The sequence below is a fragment of the Camelus ferus genome, chromosome 4 (assembly GCF_009834535.1).
Source record: "Camelus ferus isolate YT-003-E chromosome 4, BCGSAC_Cfer_1.0, whole genome shotgun sequence".
NCBI classification, from domain to species: Eukaryota; Metazoa; Chordata; class Mammalia; order Artiodactyla; family Camelidae; genus Camelus; species Camelus ferus.
The window spans coordinates 52406719-52434316 of NC_045699.1; the positions used below are offsets into that span (position 1 = coordinate 52406719).

Genomic DNA, 27598 nt, shown 5'->3' on the forward strand with positions numbered 1-27598 from the left:
AAAGCATGCAAAATGGTAAGGACCAGAGAATGTGCTATGGGACCAAGGGAATTATGGTCATGGATGGCGGAAAGGATATGCTGTTTCTCAGATTTCTCTTTTAGGCAGCTGTGGAGCTGAAAAGACAAAAGCGGGTAAGAGTATGTTGAAATCCAAGCTTGGGGAAGATGTTACTGACCCTTTTTGAAATCTAACCTGGGATTAAACTTGGTGGTCCACACTCTGTGGGTCAAGTGGGATTCATTCGTCTATCTTCACACTTTCTTTCTTCTTCCTAAGTATTACTAATAAGCATGTTAGCAAGTTGATTCTCAGTTTTTTGCAGGAGCTTGGGGGTGTCCCTCTTCTGGATCTGAAGAATTGATTCCTTTTGGGTAGCCTGCATATCTTTATTGTCAGACTTTTTAAAACTGAAATGAGGTCTAGTTCAAGGCTTAACATTAGCTAAGTAGCTACAGAAGGATGGTTTCTAGAGTCCTCCGTGCGATCCTAGTTATATCTCGAGGCAAAGAAATCTTAATTATGGTATTGCACCCTTACCAACATAAATTGAAAAGTGTTAAGAGTTTTGTTAAGAGTTGTCTAGAATGGTTTCTCTTAGAGGAACTTGGAAAAAGAGTGTCATTGTCTTTTACAACAATTACGGCATTAGTCCATAATAAATACATCATTTTATGAAGTTCAAGAACAGGCAAAACTGATCTGTGGGAAGAAAAATCAGAATAGTGGGTGCTGGAATAGACAGGGGGCAGGGGTAGAATGGAAGAGGGTCCGCAGTGACCCTTCTAGGATGACGGCACACTCAGCTGGAGTACTGGTTACATGGATATATGCACTTGTCAAAACTCATCAAACTGTCACTGTCGCTGTATGCAATCATGCCTCTATAAAAATACATAAAAAGTATGTAATAAATCTGGGCAGTAATAGGAAGCGAAAAGAGAATGATTTTCTTCCATGACTTGACAGTAATCAAATGAATTTAACATTGTCAAGGAATCAGAGAAAAGCAGCCTCACAGTTTGAGATTAGCAGTGCTCTCCAAGCAGATTTAGGGAAAGTTAGTCTTACCAACACCCTTGACCTGTTAATTTCCTATTGGCAAAGTGTTCCTATTGTGGAAGACGGGGATCACTACCCTGTACCCTAGTTTCACTGGAACCAAGTACCACTGGTTCCCAAACTTCCATGCACATAAATACAATCTTGGATACTTGTCAAAAATGCAGACTCTGGGTCCATACCTGGAGATTTTGCTACAGTAAATCTAGGTTAGTGTCCAGGAATTTCCATTTTATGAACATCCTTGGTGAGACTGATATAGGTAATAGATGGACTTATACTTTGAGAAACACTTCATTGGATAATTAAATCACAAACTAGTTCCTAGTTCCTCTAATTTCAGGCTCCCCAGGTAACCTTCTGATAAAAAAGCCTTTCTCCATGCCTTAACAAAGAAAATACATCGCTTGTATCAGTATATGTATTCCAGCCCATGTGACAGAACTCTTTCCTGTTCTAAAGAATACATAGGCATGGTTTTGTCCCTCAGTCTGATGGACTTGATGAATATTGGTTTGCCCCTTATAAATGGATGTGCTTACCATGTGATACTGGAAAACCAAACTTCTGGGATTGAGGGACAGAAATGTAAAATATTTATGCCAAATTTACCAAGATAAAGGGTATTGACAAAATTCCCTCCTTAAAAGAAATTCTATGCCTGACATCATTATGGTTGTTATGTTCTTTTTCTTCGTTTAAATTAATAAACTTAATTTTTCTCAGAGTAGTTGTAGGTTCACAGCCACACTGAGTGGGAAGTACACAGAGTCCCCATACAACCCCTGTCCTCCCACACACACCCCCTCTCCCATCACGGACGTCGTGCAGCACAGCGGTGCACTGTTATGACCAGCGAACCTGCACTGACACATCATTTTCACCCAAAGTCCACAGTATAAATTAGGGTTCACTCTATGTTACACATTCTACGAATTTTAACAAGTATTATGTTCTTTTAAGAGATTAAGCTTAACATAGAAATAGAATATTTCCATGTTAAACTTAATTCAACAAGTGTTTCAATAATTTGAGTGTGGTTAATTTTCCTAATTCTAAATAAATATTCATTATTGACATTTTGGAAAAATGAAAACATTTAAAAGCCACAAGTTACGTTACTCCCCCGGGATAAACATTGTGAGCATTCTAATTCTTTTTTTTTCTTTAAGTCATTATTTGGTCTTTATGTACCTGTGTTTATTGTGGTGGTGGTGGCTTATTTCTTTACAAAACTGGGATTAAACATTTCCTAACATTGTATCATTGTACCATATTTTAACAGTATTAACTCTCCTCTGCTCTGATTTTATTTTTCTTCTTAGCATTTATTGCTACCTGACATAATATATTTGTTTGCCTTCATATTTCCTGTTTTCTCCTGACTGTGTGTTCCAGGACAGCAGTTGTTCCAGAAGGGGGTTCTGTTCACTGTGAAAACCCAGCACCTATAACAGTGACTGACACGTTAGTTACTCAATACACATTTGCAGGATGAATGAATAAATGAATGAGTGGCATTTTATTGTGTCAGTAAATGCTTGAAAATCATGATTTACAATGATTAAGCAATTCTATCAAATGTATACAGTGTAATTTGTTGAACATTCTTCTACTGATCCACTGATCCACAGTTGAGCTAGTCCCACCTTCTAATTTTTTACTATTATAATTAATGAGGATGTATAAATCTTATTTATAAAAGGGAGTTCATATTTCTTATATTTCCTTAGAACTAATACCTAAAAGTAGAGTTATTATGTCAAAAATTATAAAAATCTTAAAGACCTTTTCAGATATTACCAATAACTTTCCAGGAATATTGCAATTAATACGTCTATAAGCACTGTAGGAAAATGTACGTCTCTTTGCATCTTTGCTAATATTGAGTCCTGCCATTTTATTTTTAAAAATCTGGCCAGTTCAGTAAGTCAAAAATTATATTTCTTTGATGTCTGAACTGCTTAATAAAATAACAACAATAAAGGATTTTATCTTATGTATCCAAGCTTACTGAACACTTTTTCTTAATCATTCGCTTTTTTATTTTGTTCATGGTTTTTTCAAAAAGACTTGTTATTGATTTTGATGCTATTAAGTCCATCTATTCCTTTGCAATTTCTTCCATTATTTTTGTGCTTAGAAGAGTTTTCTCCATTTTGAGATAAGAGAAATACTCACCCCTACTTCTAGCTAATTATGTAAAGGTTTTTCACGTATCATCCATTCATCCATTTGGAATAAATTTCAATCTATGATGTGGCATATAAATCTATTTTTTTCTATTTAGTTCACTAATGATCCCAGTATAATGTAGTTGAGTAATTTTCTTTTTCCTTACTTATCTGGGTTATCACTGTCACCACATAATTTTTTTTTTTTTAACATGGAAGAGTCTGTTGTGGAGCATTCAGATCTGTTCCATTGATTCATTTGTTTATTTTAGTTCACCAGTATTCCTTGTTTGACATCTTCCAACTTATATTAAGTTTAAATATTTATTAAGGCATGTGACCTCAAATACCTCCTCTATTTGGGAAGTGCCACATGTGATAACTGATATCTCATGTTCTTTTCACTTGTGTTGAGTTGAATACTAGTGAAATATGATGCTTTTTTAAATGTGTGCACATTGACCACTTCGGTTTTTCCTTTGTTTATTGCCTGTCTATATCAATTTTCTATTAGACTATTTAACTTTTTCTTACTAATTTGTAAGTGTACTCTATTAATTAGAGATATTAATGTAATACATGGTTTATTTTTGTCTTTATTTTAGTTCCACTCTTTTTCATGCATGAAGTTAGCTGGAGCACTGGCTCCTTTCCATAACTGGCCTAACTTCTGCAGTAGAAGCTTCCTATTATTGAAACATCCATTCTTCTCCCACCTATATGAACTTGTACCACATTCTGTTTATATGGACTAGTGGTTAATAGTGAAAACTCTGGGATCAGACCGCCGCTGTTCTCTTCATCACTGTTGTCTATGAGTTAGAGGGTGAGCTGGAGCAGTGGCCTTCAGCACATGGTAAATGGCACATAAGTGACAGCTGTTATTATTGCACTGGCTAAATGATCTCTCCTGCTGTGTTTTTGCTCATCTTCACATCCTGCTTCATTCTGCAAGATCATGCTCTGTAAGCCTTGACCTTGGCTCTTTGAATATTTTCAGCTACTCACCTCCCCAGAGACAGTTTGGAAACTCTCTCAAGTGAGATAAATGGAGTCCTCCAAATTCTTTGCTTTGATGCCTTCCCTCACTGCTTAAAAAAAATTGCCAAATATTCCCATGTCTGCCCTTGTAATATTAGGGATGCTGTGGGAAGTTATTGTGGAGGTGACATGCTGAACTTATCAGGACATGCTTAATTTACCATGGCAGCCTGAAGGGGCAATGAAGTCATCAAACTCCTTCCTGCCCAATCCAGGAGCTGGTTGTGGCAACAACCCACCCCCCGCTTCCCAGCCCCCTTAGCCAGCAAGCCTAGCAAAATGAAGACTCCCAACTCCTGAGGTCCTTCAGTTTCAACCCACCCACACGTTTGCATCTCAGGTCTGGCTCCTGATAGCATTGCCTCTGCTCTGAGCTTGGAACTCATATAGGAAAATCCACCTGTGTTTGTTTTCCTGTCAGTCCATTTCCAGATGCTTTATAGCTTCTAGAATGGTAGCCGACTATGGATCAAGCCCAAATTTCATGGCTCTCATGTTTATTCATGTTTATTAATTTATTATGATCTCTCACGATACTAAGTGTTGACTGGGTTCAGCTGAGTGGCTCTTCTCCTGGTGCCACGTTAGGTCTCCCATGCAGTTACACTCAGACTGTTATGCTGCAGGGGACATCCAAGATGATGTCTCCTCTCACACATCTGGCCCCCTGGTGCTTCTCCAAGAGGCCATTCTCTCCATCCTCAGGGGTATCTTCCAAGGTCATTCCGCATGACCTCCCTCCACAGTATGGTAGTTAGACTCCATACATGGTGGCCAGCTTGCAAAAGTGCAGGGGACCAAAATATGCCACTGATACAAGGATAATATTGAGCTGGAGGCAAACAAGAATTGACAAATGCAGAAAGACACCTTCCTGGAGCTTCCCCGGCAGCAGAAGCTTCTGAGAAATGAGGGCTGCCATACTCCCTCTCTCAGGGAAGCTTCATGCTGTGCAAAAGACAGAAAGTCAACACTGAGATGAACCTGCACAAACCAACCTCACTCCGTTAGTCTCCCCTGTATATTTACTGTCCCCCCGTCTGTTACCCTTGGAAGCCTAAAGCCCTTACCGTTGGTCCTGCCACTTCTCTACAAATACATTGTTCTTTGCTAAGATGCCACATATGCCCAAGTTCTAACCACTTGGAGTTCTAACCACTCCTTTGAGCTGCTCATCACTGAGCAGATGTAGAGTGCATGTGTTAACAAAATCATTTTTTCTCTTGTTAATCTGTCTTTAGTCGGTCTAATTGGCAGGGCCCCCATCAATGAACTTATGATGGATATAGAAAAAAGTTTTTCCTCCCCTATAAGTGTAAAAGAGGAAGCTGCCAGGACTTTTAAAGGCTTAGATATAAAATGGCCCAGCACTACTCTTGGCATTCTGTTTGCTAAAGTTCAGCTTCATTATAGGCAGGGAACTACATGAGGACCTGGGTACCAGTGAGCCTGGTTCACTGGGAACATTTTTGTGTAACTATCACATTATCTTCTTGGTTTTCTAGAGCTCTTATGGTTTTTTTTAAATTGGATTATTTCAAAAAGATTTTGAGGAGAGAAAAATGGTGAATTCCTAGCTGTAATTCATCATCTTCAAAGTGTAAGTCGAGTATTTGTTTTGAAAATGGCTACGTAAATTATTTTTTAGTATTTACGTCATTCTCTTTTTACATATATGTTTTATTTAATACATTTACAATAATCTTTTCATTCTCCAACTCTCTCAATATCACTTAATTGAAAAAATAATTTTTTCTTTGACAATGAGATCCTTCAGAATAAGAATATATTTAATTCCTTAGTTCAATAAACATTTTAAATGCCCATTATGTGCTAGGTCCTACAATTAGGGTACAGACTGACTAATATTTTTAATTTAATTCAGTGGTCAGGAACTGCAAAGCATTTTCCTAAGTGCATTAAGCTCCTGTCAAATGCCTGGTATGAAGGGGTAGAAAGGATTATAAGACACAGAGCTGTCCTCACAGGGCCTTCCTGCAGTAATGAAGATTATCAAACGTAATAAAAATGAACATCTAATATCCACATGGAAAAGAATGAAACTGAACCCTTGCTTAACACCATATACAAAATTAACTCAAAATGGATCAAAGACCTAAACGTGAAATCTGAAATAATAAAACTTTGAGAAGAAAACAAGGAAAGCTTCCTGACACTTCAGTTGACAATGACTTCTTGGATATGACACCAAACGCACAGGCTACAGAAGAAAAAATGGGACAAACTGGACTTCACAAAAATTAAAGAATTCTGTGCACCAAAGGACACTGCTATGGTCTGGACGTATGTGTTCCTTCAAAATCCACATGTTGAAATCCTAACTCACAAACGGATGACATTAGGAAGTGGGGCCTTTGGGAGGTGATTGGGTCATGAGGGTGCAGCCCAGTAGGATGAGACCAGTGCCCTTATAAAAGGAACTCCAGAGAGATCCCTCACCCCTTCCACCATGTGAGGACACAGCAAGAAGGCAGATGTAAATGCGATATGACCTTCACCAGGCACCGAATCTGCTGGTGCCTTGATCTTGGACTTCCCAACCTCCAGAATGGTGAAAAATAAATTTTTATTGTTTAAAAACTGCCTAGTTGGGGGGAGAGTATAGCTCAAGTGGTAGAGCACATGCCTAGCATACACAAGGTCCTGGGTTCAATCCCCTGTACTTCCTCCAAAAATAAATAAATTATCCCCCCAAAATAAATAAATAAATAAATAAAAATAAATAAATAAAAACTGCCTAGTTTATGGTAATTTTTTTATAGAAGCCCAACTAGACTAAGACAGTATGAATAGAATAAAAAGGCAACTCACAGGAGAAAATAACTGCAGATCATGTATCCGTTAAGGGATTAACACCCAGAATACATAGAGAACACCCAGAACTCAACAACAAAAAAACAAAGAACCCAATTCAAAAATGAGCGAAGGACTTCAATAAATGTTTCTCCAAAGAAGATATACAAATGGCCAAAACGCACGTGAAATGATGCTCAGCACCACTAATCATCACGGAAATGTAACTCAAAACCACAATGTAATACCACTTCACACCCATTACAAGGGCTATTATTAAAAAAATAGTTGAGGTGAGGATGTGGACAAGCTGGAAGCCTCGTGCCCTGCTGGTAGGAGTGTAAAATGGTGCGGCCACTATGAAAACCAGTATGGCAGTTCTTCCAAAAGTTAAACATAAAATTACAATCTGAGCCAGTAATTCCACTTCTGGTTATACACCCAAAAGGATTCAAAGCAGAGATCTGAACAGATATTTGTACACCCATGTCCACATCATTATTCACAACAGACAAAAAGTGGAAACAACCCAACTGTCTACTGGCGGATGAGTAAATAAACAAAGTGTGGTATATACATATAATGGAATATTATTCAATCTTACAAAGGGGGGAAGTTCTGATACATGCTACAACATGGATGAACGTTGAAGAAATTATGCTAAGGGAATAAACCAGACACAGAGGGACAAATATTACATGATCGCATTTATATGGGATACCTGGAGTAGTCAAATTCATAGAGACAGAAAGCAAAAGGGTTGCTAGGGATGAGGATGGAGCAGGGGTGGAGGAAGGGCAGACCAGGGAGTTACTGTTTAATGGACAGAGTTTTAGTCTGGGATGATGAGAAAGTTCTGGAGATGAATAGTGGTGATGGTTGCGCAACAATGTGAATGTACTTAACGTCCCTGAATTGTATATTTTAAAACGATTAAAATGGCAAATTGCATGTTACATATTTTTACCACAATAAAATAAACACATAAAACAGAAAGCGGTAAATTCTGTAAGAAAGGCGCAAGGAAGATTTCCCTAGGCTTTTCCTCAGACATCATATCTAAAATTTCAATCCTGTTTCCACTCTGATACTGCTTACTCCCCACATCTGCTTTCTCTGTTCTTATCACTATTTAATAGTTTATAAATGCAACTTTATTTATTTTTATTGTCTGCTTTCCCCCTTCGAATGTAAGCTCTATAAAGGTAGAAATTTTTGCCTAATTTGTTCATTCCTTTATCTGTAGTGACTAGAACACATAGTTAATGCTTGATAAACATTTGTTGAATGAGTAGATAAAATGGTGAGGGACTTGAGAGGAAGGAAAAATGATTTACTGAGCAGTTGAAGGAAATCTTCAAAGAGAAAGTGGATATTACATGTGCCTTTAAGGATGAACAGGATTTGAACTCTTGTGAGGCAGGAGTGGTGTGCCCATCAGACTGGGGGGAAAAAATTACAGAACATATAAAGTGTTGGCCTAGGGGCAAGGGAAACTGATACTCTTAAACAGTATTGATAGGAACATATATGGCAATTTTGATAGAATTTTGGTAGAACCTATTAAATTTAAAACCCACATTTAAAACCCAGCAATCTCACTTCTTCGCATCTTTCATAGAGTAATTCTCAGATGTGCACAGAGGCAGGAAACTGAGGCATAGAAGGATTAAGCAACTTGACCAGAGTCATCTCATAATGCATGTGCGGATTAGAAGTTAATATACAAGGCATTTCAAAAAGGACCTGGACACATAATAAGCACTATATAAACACTGGCCCACATTATTATTTATTGGCTAATTGTACTTTTTCAATGAATTTTCTGTATAAACTTTTTGTTTTTGCCTAAGTGGATTATATAATGCTTTTCTTTTCAATTTGTATGAGTAATTTATATATTAAAGATATTCTATTTGTCACATGTTGGAAGTATTTTTCAGTTTGTTGCATGCTTTTTATTCTGTTTACATTGTTGTGACATGATGATATAATGAAATCTTTATGTAGTCAATTCCATTGTGGGTATTTTTTAAGCTTGGATATTTGCTGCCAATCAGAAATCTGAAAAATATTTGCTTCTTATTTATTCTGTTTCTGTAGTCTGACTTTTTATATTTACTAATCAATCCAGCTGGAGTTGATGTTAGCGTACACAGACGTTTCTGTATGAGTTTCCTACGGCTGCTGTAACAAATTACCACAAACCGGGTGGCCTGAAACAACAGAAGTATATTGCTTCTCAATTTTGGAAGCTGGAAATCCACAAGTAAGATGTTGGCAGGGCTATGCTCTCTCTGAAGGCTTTAGGGGAAGATCCTTCCTCGTCTCTTCCTGACTCTGTTGGTTGCTAACAATTCCTGGCACTCCTTGAATAGTGGCTGCATCACTCTGATCTCTGCCTCCATCATCACATGGCATTCTTCCCTGCGTCTGTGTCCATCTCTCTTTTTATAAGGACACCAGTCACTGGATTAGGGTCCACTCTAATCTTGTATGACCTCATCTTAACTGGATTATGTCTAGTTCCCAGTATGGCAACATTCACAAGTACTGGGGGTTAGGCCTTAAACATATATTTTGGGGACACACAAGTCAACACATTACAGTTCGTAAATAGCTAACCAATTATTCTACTGCTAACACTTTTCCCTATTAAAGATTCTTAAAATGACCTTTAACTGTACCATCAGATCCTAAATTAAATGGGTATACACTGAAGTCTCAGGCTGTCATTTTTCACTCTACTCTGTTTCTTACACTAATATGAGAGGCGATGTATCTTTAAGTGGCTTACAATCATTTTTGATAAGTAGTTGAACATGATGACTTTAAAAAAAATTGGGGGGTGGTAATTACACTTATTTATTATTTTTTTAATGGAAGTACTGGGGATTGAACCCAGGACCTCGTGCACGCTAAGCACACACTCTACCACTGAGCTAAACCCTCCTCTCCATGATGACTTTTTTAAATGTCATGTAATACAACAATACAGCCAAATTACTTCCCTCTGCCAAAAACCTGTACTCAGACTAGCAGAGTCTTCTTCATTCCTAACTTTCTCAGAGCTACTGGTTTTGTCATGAAAGCTGTGTGGAAGAGTAGGAGGCACGGTTTTTGCTGTTCAGGAGCACACCCCCTATTCACAGCCCCTGTGCGGTTTTTTGTTGTTTGTTTCACTTTATTTTTAACTAAACTACAGCATGGGCTACAACTACTTTATAGTAATTTGGAATTGGCAATAAACAATGAGACAGACTGGGAATACCAATGGGATCTAGAAACCATGCATTTAGTATCTGATGTATCAGTGGGACAACTGCTGTCTGAACTTCCAACACTTTGGGTCCTGCGGCTCTTCTTAATTAATATACAGTAACAGCTCTACAAAACACAGGCAGGCCTGTATTGCAGAACTACAAATCATGAACATCAGGGGAAAAGAAACCCATACTTTCCATTTAAAGTTAAAAAAATTTTTTTAATGTTCTAAAGTTTCTTTACAGAAGTCTATAGGATTATATTAATTTATTCATAGTTTCCTTTATGACAAGACAATATAATTCTAAAACAATTTTCAGGACATTTGAGCAACACATAGATTAGATAACCAGCTGTGAGACAGACAGAGTCCTGAAAAGATGCTGGGTTCCTGCATCCATCTCCCACCCCATCCAGACCCAACCAAGCCTCACTGCCTTCCTGGAACCTGCCTCCATCCCAGCACAAAACTGAGTTCTCTGACTTGTTTATTTCTCCTAGTGACCTTCTGAGGGCAGAGATTCAGAGATTCATCCAACAAAGGTAGTGCCTAGCATGCAACTGCTTCCCAACAAATATTGGAGAATAAATGACAATAAACTAATTAACAGATAAACATGATTTCAACAAAAAAAGCCAGCTATGCTTTTTAACTCAAAAGACAAGCCAGATATACTTGAAATAAAGCATGTACTGAAATCAGCGTTAGCTAGTAATGAAAAAACCTGTTGACAAAGAAGCCTGAATTGGGGGTGGGGGGAGGAGAACCAAACTGTTTAAACATATTGAACTTGAGCAAAAGATCTATTTCACAATTTATTGCTAACAATTTTTTCTACTTCCTCTTGCAAAATTAATGAGAAAATCAGTTCAAATAAAAAACAAAAAGAATGTTGGGTTGTGTAAACGATACTGTTTAAACATGAAACATGTGAATACCAGGCCTTTGCCCCAGTGGCTGGCTGGCTGGCTGACTGCACCACTAAATCAACTTTCAAATCCTAGTTAGATAGCTAAGCTGAGAGAAGTAGTTTCAGACATATTCATGTAGTATGTATACGAGTTGGAATTGCAGAAGTTAAGAACCACGTATATGGTTAGCTGGCTTTCCAAAAGTTTGTAACAAATTGTAAACTCACCAGCAAACTATGAAAACATTTTCCCCAAACACTTTTGATATTATCGGAGGTTACTGTATAACTGTTCATTTTAATACATAATAATACCACTTTGTTTTAATTTGCTTTTTTTGATGAGTGGCTAAGTTTTCCTTTCATGATTGAGTTCTTTCTCTGTTCCGGGCACTCTTCCTAGTCCTTAAAGAATGTGACTAAGTAAGATAGACAGCGATCTCTGTCTTCTAACAAGAAACATAATAAATAAATAAACAAGGTATTGGGTTGGAAGACAGTAAGCTGTTTAATGGCAGAGAGTTGGGGGAAGGAAAGCAGGGTGAGGGGCACTGGGAGCACTGGACTGCAAAATGGGCGTTTTGTCCCGTTAAATAGGGTGATCAAGGAGCAGAGCAGGTTTCATTGAGAAGGTGAGATTTGAGCAAAGATTGGAGGAGGTGAAAGAGAGGGCAGATATCTGTAGAAGAGTGTTTCAGGAAGAGAGAACAAAAGACCCATGTAGGAGTGGACCTGGTCAACTCAAGGGACAGCAAGGAGGCCAGTGTGGCTAGAGCAGAGTGAACTTGGGGAAATGTGTAGCTGATGAAGTCAGAAAAGCAATGAAGAGCATAGGAGAGCACTGTAAAGATTTGGGGTTTCACTGATTGAAGTTGGGGCCAGTGTAGGGTTTTAAGAGTGCATGAACGGTTCTATGGTTTAAAAGGATGAAGCTATGGTATTTAGACTACACCAAAAGGAGCAAGAGTAGAAACATGATGGGCACGTGAATGGAGTGACCAAGGTGGCAGAGGTGGAGATTACGCATGGCCTCTTGGCATGAACTCTCAGTGAGGCTCATCTAGCTCCCATCACCTCTGAACACCTAACCTGCCAGAAAGAGAGATCGGTGCTGAATTCCCAATAGGGTACTATTCTTTGAGGGATCAACTGGCCACTTGGTGACAAGTGGACTTCATTGGGCCCTTTGCACGCTGGAAGGAGAAGCAGTTTGTTCTTGCAGGAACAGACATTTATTCTGGGTACAGGTTTACATTTCCTGCCAGCAGAGCTTCAGCTTGTCCCACCACACAGTAGTTTACAGAGTGCCTGATCCATAGCCTGAACCCCACCCATCACAGCATCCAACCAGGGGACCCACTTCACAGGGAGGGAGGTCTGGGAGTGATCCCATCACCATAGAACTCATTGGTCTTGTCACATACCACCCTCCGCAGAAGAGCCAGCCAGACAGCAAAGGCGTGATCTGCTGATGGTGCAGATGAAGCACCATCTTGGAGGCAATACTGTGCAAGAACGGTCTCATTCTCCAGGGTGCAATCTACAAACTGAATTAAAGAACCCTATGGGCCTGAACAGGAAGACTAGTTGGGTTCAGGAATCAAGGCAGGGAAGCAGGAATGGTCTCACTTACCATCCCAGTGCCCTACTAAGGACCTTTCTGTCCCCACAACTGTGGAACCTGTGGAGTTAGAAGTCCTGGTCCTCAAAGGGGGAGCACTTTGCCAGGGGACACAGCAATGGTCCCACTGAACTACAAGTGGTAGCTGCCACTGCCTGTAGTAAGAGATGAAAAATCAAGAAGAGTCATAAACTTGGGAAGGGCAGTGGATTCTTATCAGTAAGACAAGGTAGGACCACAGTGAGACCTCAGAACAAGAAGGAATATATGTGGAACTGACTTGGATGCCTCTTGCTACTCCCTTGCTCAGTTATGACCTATGAACGGACGAGTGCAGCAAGCCAGGGCCTGAGAAGAGTGGAAACACAAAAGGCACACTCCCTTCAGGAATAAAGGCTGGGTCACACCACCAGTTAATGCACTGAGACCAGCAGAGGTGACTGATGAGAGCACGGGGAATCTAGTATGGATAGTGGAGGAGGGATGCGATGAGTCCCAGCAGTGGCCCTGAGACCAGCAGCCAGTCCCAAGTGTGTGGTTTACCCAAGTGTCCCACTTCTAGGTTTCCCTTTAAGCAGAGAGACTCAATGAGCCCCTGGAGCTGCTGTTTCCTGAGTGTGCATGGATGGGCGGGCTTACGTGGGGCAAGCCAATGCCTACTTCAGCCCAAAAGTGCACTGCTCGGATTGCCCTTCAAGAAAAAACTTACCTGTGAGAAATAGTTAGCTGACAGCTCTTCCGGCAGACCCCCTAGCCACTGAACATGGAGAGACACCAGAGGCCAGGCAATTCCATCCAGCAGGTGACTGACTGCTCTAACGGGTCATCTTCACACCATTTACTCCCATCACGTTGCCTAACACTCTGTCAGGTCTCCATCAGTCTGACTCTTTGTCCACCCATCTGCTCCCTTCTTTCTTTCCTTTCACACCAAACACATCAGCATTGTGGTCTGAAGGCTTTCCTTGCCAAATTCTGCTTCCTCCCCCTTTATTTTCCACAGTTGATACCCACCAAAAAAACCTCTTGGACTCCTGACTCCACTTCAGTGTCTGAATTGACACAGTGACTAAACAATGAATGAGACTCACAGGGCTGAGAAACTTGGGGTGAGGGAGGCACGGTGGAGGGTGAGGATGCCTGAAGTCTAAGCTAGACAACAGAAGACATTTTTAAAGTTCAATTGTTATGGGCCGAAATTGTTTTATGGAGGTAAACTCTTTTTTCCTTTTATTTTTTTTTTTTTTGGTGGGGGGGAGGTAATTAGGGTTTTTGTTTCGTTTTGTTTTGTTTTTTTTGGTGGAGGTATTGGCGATTGAACCCAGGACCTTATGCATGCTGAGCATGCACTCTACCACTGGGTTATACCTTCCCCATTGTTTTAAAAAGTATATTGTAAAAAGAAATACTTTTAATAAAGAGTTGAAAACTTAAATTACAGCAAGGAAATATTTGCACCACTCTATAAACATCTAGAGCTTGGAAAGACATTCTATTACCATAAAACTTATGTCATAAATCACCAATAGATTTTGTAGACAATGGAGGTGGGAGCCATGTGTGTTGAAGGACTTAAGTCAGACACTGACATCTTTTAGAATAGGATCCAAAATCAGTCTTTGTCCTTTACTGTATTTCCATCACAATGTTAGGCACAGAGTAGATGCTCAGAGAATATATGGGGGATAGACTGGCATCCTACAGAATGCCATCAGTCAGGACAGACACTCTTGAGTGAGGAGGACCACAGAATTCCAAGGAAGTTTCCTAACATGAACTCATGTGTGGTGAGCCTCTTTCTCAGGCCCCGCCAGCTCCATGAGCAAAGTCTGGAAGCTCTACCTTCAACGTATCCAGAACCCAACCTCTTCTTACCACTTGTACAGCTTCCACACTAACACAAGTCACCATTCTCTTCTGGATTATTCCAATAACCTCCCAACTGGTCTCTTTGCACCCATCCTTACCGGGCCCCTATCCCCCACCAAGAAGTTCTCCACACAGCAATCAGAGTAACCCTTTTAAAACACAGGTCAGATTCTGCCACTCCTCCACCTTCAAATTTCCAATGACTTTCCATGTTACTCCAAATAAAAGCCAAAGTCTTTACAGTGGCTTTCTGCTTCACTGCCCCTACTTCCTTTACATCCCTAATATCATCAGCTACTCCCTCCCCATAGCTTCCCAGTAACTTCACCTGCCCTCCCGGGTACTGCTCCAATATGCCAAGGATGCTCCTACTTTGCGTCCCTGCATCTGCCCGTAACAAATGCTATGTGAGTATGAATATTTATGGCTCTTACTGTTGTTCCCTCTATTTGGTTCCCTCTAATTCTACTCAATATCTGCAAGTCTGGCTTCCTCACTTCTCTCTATTCTAAAATCAACTGTCAGGAAGAGGCTCCTTGATTAACCCACACCTCAGTCAGTGTCTCTGCAGAAAAGTATGCCACATTCAAATGAGGTATTGTTACACGTTGAATTGTGTCCCTCCAAAGGCTATGTTGAAGACCTAACCCCAATACCTTAGAATGTGACCTTACTTGGAAATATGGTCATTAAAGACATAATTAGTGAGACTGAGTCATACTGGAGTACACTGGGTCCTTAACCCAATATGACTGATATGAAATAATAAATATAAATATTGGCCTCTGCCCCTGGTCCTTGCTAATATTTGATATCTGACCCTGGTTCCTGACACAGGGGTCCCAAAAGCTCTTATGATTTCCTGAGTGACAGCTGTAGCTCACACAGAGCTCTAAATCCCGTGGAATTTCCTGAGTAACAGGAATGCCTTTTGTTGTAATGAGGTGACTCCTGGTGGGCTCCTGGATAGGGGCCAGCCACCTGAGAGCCTAAGCCATGACTAGAAGGTTGCAACTTTCAGCCCAACCCCCCATTCTTTGGAGAAGAGAGGAAGGCTGGGAATTGAGTTAATAATAGATCATGCCTGTGTGATGAAACCTTCAAAAAAAATTCCCAAAGTACAGATTTTGGAGAACTCCTGGGCCAGTGAACACATCCACATGCCAGGAGGGTGGGGCACCCCAACTCCATGGGACAGGAGCTCCTACACTCAGGACCCTTCCAGATCTCACCCAATGTGTCTTTTCATCTGGTTGTTCATCTATATCCTTCATTATATCCTTTATTAGATAAGCAGTTGGTAAACATATTTCCCTGAATTGTGTAAACTGTTCTAGCAAACGATCAAACCCAAGAAGGGAGTTGTGGGCATCCCGGTTTATAGCCAGTCAGTCTGAAGTACAGGTGATAAGCTGGGACTTGCAACTGGCATCTGAAGTGGGGACAGTCTCATGGGACTGAGCCCTTAACTTGTGGGACCTGACACTGTCTCCAGGTAGTGTCAGAACTGAACTGAACTACAGGACAGCCAGCTGGTGCCTGCAGATAACTGGAGAATTACCTGGTGTGGGGGAAAAAAACCCCACACATTTGGTGACCAGAAGTAAAATACTGAAAGTAGTAACAGAGTGGTAAACAAGGAGAAAAAACAGTTTTTCCTATTCTACGGGCATCCTTATAAGAAGAGACACAGAGGAACAGACATACAAGAGGAGAACATCACATGCTGATGGAGGCAGAGATCGAGGTGGTGCAGCTGCAAGCCAAGGAATGCCAGCGATTGCCAGCAAACCATCAGGAGCGAGGAAGAGGCAAGGAAGAATTTCCTGTGGCAGGTGTCAGAGAGAGCACTGCTCCACCAACATCTTACATTTGGACTTCTAGCCTCCAGAGCTATGAAACACTAAAGCTCAATTCTTTTAAGCCAACCAGTTTGCGGCACTTTGTTCCAGCAGTCCTGTGAAACGAGTACAGGTGTAATCCAGGGAGATGCAATAAAGGGTCTCTTTACGATGATGTAGGGAAGCATACAGGGAAACTACAAGGACAGTGCAGCACCTTAGAGTGAAAAGTAGGGGCCCTCCAGGCCTGAAGGGGCAAGGTGGGAAGCAGTTACCAGAACCTGGAAGGAGAGAATCACCTGGAAGAAGAGTCACCTGGAAGGCCAGGAAACAGAAGCAATGACCTTACATCAAGAACACTGCCAACTGCAAAGAGGAATACATCCCTAATTTCACTCTCCTCCCTCCTCCCATCTCCTGCCGGGACTCTCCAGGAAGCCAACTGTGGTAGCCATATAGATTGGTGTTCTTGGGGCTAACTGCTGGGTGAAGCAGGGGTAAGAAGAAGATGAGGGAGGGAAATAAAAGGCAGCTGGCACATTCTCTTTAGCAATTGTTTTTTGTTTTTGTTTTTGTTTTTTTTTTTTGAGCACTACTGAGCTTCTTCACTTGCTTTTTGCAAAAAACAGCGCTCATCAGCACCCGATATATCACAAATAGCTTTGATTTCTAGTTCATTATCTGTTTATCTATTATCCCACTAGAAAATAAACTCCACGAAGACAGGGACTTTCTTCCCTATAGTATCCTCAGCACCCAGGACAGTTGCTGGCATGGAGAGTCTCAGTAACTATTTGATGAATGAATGGCTTGGAATCTGGTGTTTTTTTGACCCTGGTATTTTCTAAGTCAGTAGCTGCTGCATCTCTGCTTGCTCATCTTCTTCCCTGAAGTCACCTGACTGATTTCCAAAAAATCAAGCAAAATTCTCTGGCTTGTAAACAAGTATTTGGAATCAATGACTCCCTCCCGTCTTTACATTTTGGCCCAATAGCTCCTGAAGAAGCCCAGGGCCCATCCTCCAAGGCCTTGCCCATAAGCACCCTCATCTTGGTGGCCTCTGTGTTGGGGGAGTTGGATGGCGTCTTATCATCTCTCATGTGAACCGTGGGACTCCAGGCAAAGGCACCTACATCAGACAAAGGGGCATACAGCCTGTCCGACCTGTACTACTCAGTAAAGAAAATAAAAAATAGTAATTTCAAGTAGATCCATTAAAATACTTAAGCCAGTATCTCATGAAGTTTGGTGGGGCTCAAGTGAGATTATCTGTGGAAAATGTCTAGAATGGTGACTTGCCTAGAGTAAATATGTTTCTCATGTATTACTGAAGTTGCTGGAGAAGTCCTCTGTGAGGAAGAAAAATATGACTCGGACTCTGAATGATGAAAAGGAGTTAGTCATTCAAAGATCTGGGAAGAGAGTTTCAAGCTGAAGTAACCTCAACTGCAGAGACTAGAACCAGCTTAGCCTGTTGGAGGGAGGAAAAGGAAAGTGGTGCAGAGGGATGACAGTGAATGAGAGGGGGAGAGAAGCAAAGAGATGAGACCAGAGGGTTAGGCAAGAGTCAGGTCATGAACTTCCCAAGGCCAGGTAAAGAGTTTGAATTTTCTCAAGTATAATGAGGTATTAATAGATGTGACATGATCTGATTGTATCTGAAAAAGACCACTCTGCTGGGGAGATTTTAAAAGAAGTGGAAAGACCAGTTGGGAGAAGGGTGAATGATAACGATGGATGGGATGAGCCTAGGGTTGCAGAAGTAGAAATGGTGAGAAATGGCTGAATTGGGGATATAATTTGGAGAATAAAGTTGACAGGAGTTATCATGAATTAGATGCAGGGGCTTGAGGGGAGAAAGGGAGGGAAGAGATTCATCAGGGATGATGACTAGATTTTTGGTCTGAGCACCTCAGTAGATGGTGGTGCCATGAACTCAGATGGGGAAAGACTGGGAGAGGAGCAGATTTCAGGGGTAAGGGAGATCCACAGGGAATCAATGGTTCTGCTTTGCTCTGTTATAGTTTCAGAGGCTTATTATATATTTCAAGTGACGACACTGTGTAGGCAATTGGCTAACTATAGCTAAGGGGAGAGGTCAGACTGGAGGTATTTCAAAACAAGGGGCAAGATGATATCACCTGGTGATAACAGGAAGACAGAGGGCAGAAGGTTAGATAATGAATTACAAAACAGGGAGATGTGTGCTGTGGATGGGGCAATATCAGGTTAGTGGAGAGGGAGGCTGGTCAGGCAAAGTTCCATGGAAAAATTATGTCTGAGCTCCTAGAATCTATGGAAGACCAGTCAGTGAGAATGCTGGTCCTGAAAGGTAATTTGCAATTAGTCACACAGCTGGTAACCTAATGGTAACTTTATAATTGAACTACTTTAAGTCAAATGTGCAGCAGGGCACCGTATCAAGAGGCAGAATAGCCAGGTACCTTGGAGGACAGGCTCTGGAATCATTCTGCTTGGGTAGAAATTCTGGACCTGCCGCTTACCAGGTGGGACACTCCAGGTGCGTTACTCATCATCTCTATACTGAAGTTTTCTTATCTGTGAATGGGTATAATACAAATAGCTATCTAGTTATGGACTGCTTACTACGTTCCTGGTACTAAGATTTTCCACGTATTACTCAACACCCTTCTCCAATAATCAATGGCGTTGAATGCTAGTATTTGCCCTATCTTACTGATGAGGAACCTAAAGTACACTTCCCCACTCCACAAATATTGCCAGGCATGTTTACTCGTGTTGGGGGTGCACCTGGTGACACAAAATTCGTGCCTGTGTGCAGCCTGTCTGTGGTTTAGAGGAGAAGGGGGAAAGATAATAAACTCAATAATTTAATAATGTATTATATGGTAATTAAAGGTGATAAATGCTATAGAAAAAAACAACTGCGTAACGGAGCTAGGGAAGTTGCTGTTTTAGGCCAGGTATCCAGGGTAGACCTTCCTGAGAAGGCGACATGTGAGCAAAGATTTGAAGGAAGTGGGACAGTGAGCCACCCAGGTATCTGGGGAAAGACTCGGGAGCGGAAACAGCAAGCGCAAAGGTAGGCCTGCAGGTGAAAGCATTTGCCTAACATCCACCAACAGCGCCTAGAGCAAGCCGTGAGAGTAAGACGTGAGAGGCAGGGGCTGTGTACCCAGTAGTAAGAACTTTGACTTTTACTCTGGGTTAGGTGAGGAACCAGTGGACGCGCTGCCCAGGGAAGCGATATAACTTGACCTCCTAATTCGGTCCTTGTATTTAGGCCCAAGGTTCACCAAGACAGTCGGCGCTGGAGTCACTGCTCTCAGGATGAAAGAATCAATCTCCACCATAAGGGCTCAGCCACACCGCAAGCGCCCTGGAAGCGCCGGCCTACTACTGTGGCTACTACTGTGGCTACACTTAAACCCCGCCCCGACCTACCGCCCTCTAGTTCCCCAGCTCCAGGGCTCGGCATCCACTTAGACCGGTCTCCACGTAGCGCTTCCCCGGCTACGGATTGCGCAACTCGGACAACCGGGCGGAGTCTGGACGTAGGCGGAGCGGCGGCGGCAGCCGGCGGGAGAAGGCGACGAGGAAGCCCCGAAAGCCTTCGAGACGCCCACTGACTGCGCCTGCGCACGCGCAATCCAGGCCGCCAACATTCCAGAGCCGTAAACCGCCCCGCCCCAATTCCGGGGCGGAGTTCTTGGCTGCGCCTGCGCACAGCCTCGCCGCATCCTACGCCTGCGCGCTCCGCAGTCCGGCCCCATCCCCCAGGGTTTTTGGGTGGGGGAGGGGGCACGTCTCGGCTAGTCACGATGATGGCGGCTACCAGTCTGTGGTGAGCTAGCGGATTCTCTGCTTGTCTCGTAGAGCTCCTCGCGCCTCCTGCAGACTCAGTGGCTGGCGGCGGGCGCGTGAGGAAGCACGGCGGCCCGAGCTCGCGAGGAAGGCCGCAGTCGCGGAGGCAGCGGCGCGGCCCGGGGCCAGGGCTGGAGGACAGGCCGCTCTGCAGGGCGAATGTGACAAGCCCCCACCCCCACTGCCTTCCTCCTGAGTGCGCGAGGAGCGCGGGCGACCCCGGGGCCCCGCCAGGCCACAGACCCCGCCCAGCGGGCAGCACCCGGAGCAGGCCCGGCAGCGGAGCTGCGCGGCGGCACCATGCAGGTCACCCTGAAGACCCTCCAGCAGCAGACCTTCAAGATCGACATCGACCCGGAGGAGACGGTAAGAGCGGCAGGGAGCGCGGGGCCCGGGACAGGGCGGGGGCGGCCGCGCCAGGAGCCCGCCAGGCCTTAGCGGGAGGCGCGACCGGGCCGTGCGCGAGGCCCCGGTCTCAGCTCCGAGCAGGGCCGGCGGCGAGCCCGAGCGGGGAGAGCCCCGGGTGCACCCGGGAGGGCTCGGCGAGCGGGGGGGGGGTTGTTCGGGCCCCGGGCGCGGGGTGAGGCCTGCGGGTTCCGGGCGCGGGCAGGGCCCGGGGTCCCGGCGGCGTGCGGCCAACCCGACCCTTTGGATTTGGCTGTGGGCTTTGTGGCAGGGGTGAGGGGAAGCGGTGGCCGGACGCCGAAGACTTGGTGGCAGATGGCGTGGAGCACACGCCCGCGGGTACAGGAGACCTCGGCCTGGACGCTCTCGGCAGTGGGGCCAAAGGGGGAGGGGAGGTCAGGGCCGCCTGGGCGGTGGAGCCGGGCTCTGGTGTGGGTGCACAGGTGGGGGAGGGAGATGTAGGCGTCGACACTACTGCGTGGATCTGGTCCGGCGCTAAGGTCTAGGAGGTGGTAATCCGAGATAATGAGCCTTAAAAAAAAAGATACCAGGTTCCGTCTGCCGCAGAGCAAGAGGTGAGTGGTGAAGGGTGGTGAAAATGCGTTCTTTGCTCCCTTCCCCGCAGAACTGGTAACCCTTCTATTTGCATATATATCTTGAATCGTTTCGCTGCAATTCTCCCGCCACCGAACCCACACCCATATCTAGATTGCACTTTGAGGCCTCTTCGGTGGTGAAGATTGTTGGATTGTAACCCTTCAAATTCAGGCTCAAATTCAACTCCAGATTGATGGGGCCTCTGTCTTGGAACTCTTGAAATTGTAGGAGTTGAAACCCTGCACCCTCCTCCCACCCCCCAAATAATAGCATTTCAGGAGAGAAAAAAGAAAATAAAAACTTTGACTCTCTTCTCTAAACTCTTGAACCACCTCGAAAGTTCACATGTTAATAATCCTCATGTCGTCTTCTGTGTTCGTGCCTGCAAAAAGCCACTGTGTTGAAATCAGTACAACTTTAAGCCAAGATCTAAAAATGCGTTCAGTGTAAACTTACTGCCTATGTTCTGGAATTGTGATTCTGTACACCGTTAAGGTTGTCATAATGCTTTGTTTAAAGCAACAACTTTCTGCCCATCTGTATTTTTGAAAAAAATAGTTGACTGTTTTTGGTGGAGATGGAGGCGGGTCATTGGTGTTAATTAAATAAACCTGAACCCCCATTCGTGGCTCTAATTTATTTGCTGTGAAGATTAAATAGTATTTAATTGGTGGTCAATAAATGGAATTGATTATTAATCAATGGATACCTTTGAGTGAAGATACAGTGTTTTACCTGTATCATTTAAACCTAAAGTTTTCTACATTTTTAATTATTTAAAAAGCATTGTTCCAACCTTTTTGGAATTGTTGCACAAAATGATTTTAGTTCAAGATATTTACTTATATGTATAAGTATGCTGTGTGGTAAGTTTGTAAACGTGCAGGAGATAATTATAGATGAGGAATTCAGTGTCCTCAGAAGTAACTGACAACACCCTGTGAATTGTTGTTATTAACAGAAATCAAATTCTTCCTAAATATTTTTTTACTGCTTAGTGTATGCTTGTAGGTTAAAGGGGGAAAGTTAAAATGTAGCTGTTTAATGTTTTCAGAGAAAAATTTTCATAAAATGTCTGTTTGACTTTGATTTTTTTGTAGTGATAAATATTGATGCGGCAGAAACTTTACCAGCTTGTATTAACAATCCCAGAATCACTGAAACCTAAAGGATTTTTTTGTTTGTGAGCATCTGTGGGTTTACTGAAGTTATGTACTAACTTTCTACAGCTCCACTGAAATATTTATGTTCTGTAAGATTTGTATAGCTCTTTAGACATTTTATGCATTCGCTATCTTACAGCCAGTATTGTACCGATTAACTGTATTTGCTGTTTTCCAGTTTATTTCCAAGGGGATTTACTAAGTTACATGAATTGTAAAGTTTTAGAAGTATATTTTCAGAAAGCTTAGTTGTTACAGAGTTCTTCAGCTTTTTGTTGCTATTTGTCTGAATATAATTTTGTTGCTGTTTATATAAATATAAAAACTAGCATTGTTAGTATGGGGTAAGAATTGAAAGCATTTCATTGAGATGTACAACATTTACATTAAAATGACTTGTAGGTTTTTATTTTATTGGACCTAAATTTCAGAAATGGGAAAAACAATATTTTAATTCCATCCTCATAATAATTTCTAAGTTAATATTTTTGGTATAGTATTTGAGAGTAGAATTCCAATAAGAAGCAATGAAAATCATACAAATATAGGGAGACTGTAAGTGTCCTATTTATAATTTGTGAAAACTAGATGACCAAGGGTATTAAAAATAGAACTAAAATAAAAGGGAAAAATAAGGACTTTATTGAGACCTGTAGGGAGATCCACATAAAATGAACAGATTTTAGTCTTTAAAACCTCTATTTTGCCAGGTCAAAAGTTTGATTTTTACCTAGAAAGAACTAAGGAAACTTAAGTGATTTGAAATGGCCGATACAGAAACTCTTGTGAGCTTGAGATGAGCAGGAGCAAAAATAAGTGAAAGAGAGGACTGAGAGAGAAGGATCAGGGGAGTGATTCATTTGCTGAACAAGTAAATGTTCAGTGAGCTCTGATTGGCAGGATGGGAGGAGTATAGGGCCGTGGGGGACGGGGTCTGGATCTCCTTGGGAGCCTTATTGACAGTATTAGCTCAGTCAGTGGCTATAGAGTAGGAGATGTAAAGAGTGGAAGAAGCAAGAGCATTTGTTTTTTTAAGGTATTTGTATTTGCTTGAGTTTTTGAGACTTGAAAGTCTTCCTCCCCACCTGTTTTCTTAACAAGTGAAACATTTTTAACATTGATTTGTTGTTCTGTACCCCTTACTTGCCCATTACCATGCACTGCCTTTGGTGTTAATCATTACAAAACAGTCTTTTATTACAGTAGTAATATATCTCCTCCTATAAAGTAAGTGGGGAAAAACCTAACAGTAAGTTTGCGATGAGACTTTAAATGCACAAGCTGAAATTAATTATAAGTGACATCGAAATTGTGTACACTGGAAGTTTTTGGTAAGAGTTGTAAAGATGCGGTAGTTGCAGTTACTATAGATGGTGTATTTAGTGTGCTATATAGTAATCTGCAAAGAACTACCTCCCTTTGTGGTTTATTTGTATAATGGTGATTATGCTATAGAATACTGCTTGAGTGCATTGTGTTTGCTAGCCATCATTTACTAGCAAATTGTTCCTATTGAGGTTTATTGTATTTTAATATAGTTGTGCTGGAGATAGTTCCCTACTATGGAAGTTCCCTAGATTATTAAAACATTAAGTAGTAAATGTATTAAAACACTACCACAGAGGTCAAATTAAGGTTTCTTGGCATACTGGTAAAACAAAATACAGGAATTACCTGAGAAATCTGGTATGATTTCTGGCAGACTTTTGCTCTTTCTGTAAGTTGCACGTGATCAGTATTTAATAAAGATCTTTTGAATGAATTAAATACATTCTTTTGGTGAACTGTCAGGTCAGTGATCCCTCAGTGTTTGCATGTTGATTCATTTATTTCATATTTGTTGAATACTTAGTAAAAAATAATAGGTCTTGCTGTCAGTGGTGCATACATAGTAGTGAAATAAATCAAAAAACAAATTTTAAAAGCCAGATAATGGTGACTTACGTAGAGAATTGAAATAGAGTGAGGTAATATGATAGTGCATGACTGGGTGGCTACTTTTAAAGTAACTAGTCACAGAAGGCCTTTCTAAATAAGGTGACATTTAAACTGAGATCTGAATAATGATAAGCACTCAGAGATGGGGAGAGATTTTCTGTAGGGAAAGACCTTTAAGACTGTGTTTTGGGAATCAAAAAAGGTCTGTATTGCTGATCTAGTAGGTGAGGGGGAAGAGGGGTAAGAGAATAGAGAGTTAGGCAAGGGGCCAGGACTTGGAGGGCTTTGTGATAAGTGGAGGGTTTTCAAGGTGTAATAGGAAGCCTTTGGGGACTTTTAAGCGGAGGAGAAAAAATGGTTTCTTCCATGATTTGAAAAGGTTACTTGGACTGCAGTGTGGAGAACAGATAGCAGGATGAGCAAGCGTGAAAGCATGGAGACCACAGTGAGTGCGGTAGTTTTTAAGGAATGACGCTTTGAACAGAAAGATAGGGGTAGGGATACAAAGAGAGGTGGAAGGGTTTGAGATATGTTGGGAGGGGAGGGTTGAGAGAATTTTTTGATGGGTTGGTGTGGGGAAAATTGAGAAACCAAAGGTTAAACATAGATTTTGATTGTATAACTTGTGTGAGTGCTTGTGTTCTTTCCTGAGATGTGGAGGGATGGGAGAGGAGCAGGTTTGGCGGCTGGGGTGGGAACTCAAGACTTAAGATGCCTATGAAACACTGACACAGAGATGACAAGGAGATTCTTTACGAATTTAGGTTCCAGAGGGAAATTTGGGCTGGAGTTAGAGATAAGACAATAGGCAGCCTATATATTTGACCTCAATCCATGGGACTGGATGAGATCGTCTAACGGTCTTTTTCAGTGTTCATTCCTTGAGAAAATTGAGCGCTGGTGCCTAAATGAAACTCGGTGAGAATATAATGGAATCAGACTTAGGGCTGAAACCTGGGAGATCTAACGTGTGGAGATTGAGTAAAGTCAATCAAGGAGCAGCCTTTGAGGTGCGAAGTATCGAAGAGAAGAAAAAATCTTTTGAAGCAGAGGAAAGGATTAAATGTGTCTACTGCTTGAGAAATGAAGAGACATGATTTGGTTTTGACGACTTGGACGTCTTTAGTGACCCTCATGAGTAGTCTCCATCGAGTGGTGGGGCTGGAAGTTAGATCTGAGTGGACTGAGGAATAAATGGAAATGAGGAAGTAGAGATATGTAGCTGTGTCCGTATATTGTTAATTATCCTTGATGTCCTTTTTCCTGATGTAGCGCCTTTAGCTGTGGGTTAAAAACATTTTAAAATAATCGCAATAATTCTGAGCAACGCAGCATGTGGTGGACATTGTTAAGAAGAAGACACACACCAGAATTGTGAAAAATAGGGAATAGTGTATGTTTTAAAAAGAAGAAATGCAGACCAGCATGATTAGTAACTTGCCTGGGGTCGCAGAGTCAATGGCCTTGATGGTTTCCAAGTCTGAATGATGCTCTTGCCCATACTGTGACCATTCTATTACTTGATCTCTTAGTCAGTGATTTTTCCTTCTGCTGTCCTTCAATTATTCAGACGCATGACTAGTAGCTAGCTCTTATCACTACCATTCACTGTAGCTCTTCCTCTCTATCCACAGTAATCTGTTTTTAGTATCCCACTTTAACTTCTCTCTGATACCATTTCTAATGAGATTTATAATCCATTTCATCCATACTTCTTTTCACTGACCCTCCCCTCGTGTTACTGCTTCTACTTTTGCCCAGTTAAAATAGTCAGTGATTATAATCACTCCTTTGCAAGGGTCAGTATAACATATCTCTTGAGCCAGACTGCCTAATTTTCAATCCTGGCTGTAGCATTTGCTGTGTGATGTGACCTTGGGTAAGTTACCTAGTTTTGTACCTATTTCCTTACCTGTAAAATTAGGGTACTGCCACTGGAAGTACTAGCCTTACAGGATTGTTGTGAAGGTTGTGTGAGTCTGAGATAATATACATAGCATGCTTGGAACTGTGGCAGTGCTTGGCAGCATGGTTCCACTCTCACAACATTGTTCTTGGAAAATCCCAAATATGATTAAATTCAGCTCTTTGTTTGTGCTTGCACCTGTGCAGCTAAAAGGTGAACACATAGCCGCCTTGACTTGTCTCACTTAAATTTGTGAACAGTGATCATAATCAGGCCCTTCATACTGCCTGACGGTCATACATTTCACTAGTCCATTCACTCTTCCAGCTGTCATAGGCAGATTTCATAGCATCGCCTCTTTGTTTTCAGCTGATGACCCTACATTTTAGATTTTATTGAGAATATAGAAACAGTTGGGGCAGACCTTTTACAGAGTCCCACCAGAGCTACCTACCTGCCAGCCTCCTTTTATTGTGAGATAGCTATGTCTTGTGGATGGTACAATCTAAAGCCAGTTTCTCCACCTTTCCGCAGGGTCCTATACTCTGTCATTTATGAAGGATATCACTCCATCAGCTCTCCTTTTCTGCATCATTGATTTTTCCCATCTAGAGTATCCATACATTTTCCCCATCTTAATAAAACCCTCCCTCATCTCCACATTTGGCTACTGCCACATTTCCCTACTCTTACAGCAAAACTTAAGAGGAGCTCTTGAGTCTGTTTGCTTTTTTGAACATCTCGCTCTCTTTCAAATACATCATACTATTCCTAAACTAGAGGAGAGCTTTCTCCCACTTCGTAGTTGCCCTGTGTTCCTGAGCATAGTACTTAAGTCTCTTTTCTCATTAGTAAATTGGGAGTAATAATAATTTACCTGCCTTCCTCATAGAGTTGATGTGAAACTCAGATGAGTTCATGGATCTGAAAAAATTGTAATGAATTGTGAAATCAGAAATCTGTGAATTTTTAGCAAATCCTGTTTTCATCAGTTTTCCAATTATTTTGATCAATGTTTTCACTATCCTTTTTTTAGAGAAGATTTGTGTGAATGAGACATCCTTCCCATTTTCTCAGCTTTATGTAATCAGAAACTTCCAATAGTGTTCAGAGCAGTGTTCTGCCATTTTTAGCTTGGAGATTATT

The 27598-nt window shown here is 41.8% G+C and overlaps 1 protein-coding gene and 1 long non-coding RNA gene across 2 annotated transcripts in view; one reads left to right on the forward strand and one right to left on the reverse strand.

The window, feature by feature from the left end:
• Positions 1-20163, reverse strand: part of LOC116663214 — a 190163-nt gene extending 170000 nt beyond the window's left edge. Inside the window, exon 1 of the long non-coding RNA XR_004319387.1 lies at positions 20024-20163. This is a non-coding gene — a long non-coding RNA (uncharacterized LOC116663214). The remainder of the gene's footprint in view (positions 1-20023) is intronic.
• Positions 20164-20349: 186 nt separating this feature from the next.
• RAD23B (RAD23 homolog B, nucleotide excision repair protein) overlaps positions 20350-27598 on the forward strand; it is a 43531-nt gene continuing 36282 nt past the window's right edge. Inside the window, exon 1 of the mRNA XM_032478135.1 lies at positions 20350-20809. Within this exon, the coding sequence (XP_032334026.1) occupies positions 20744-20809 (66 nt within the window). The 5' untranslated portion in view covers positions 20350-20743. The remainder of the gene's footprint in view (positions 20810-27598) is intronic.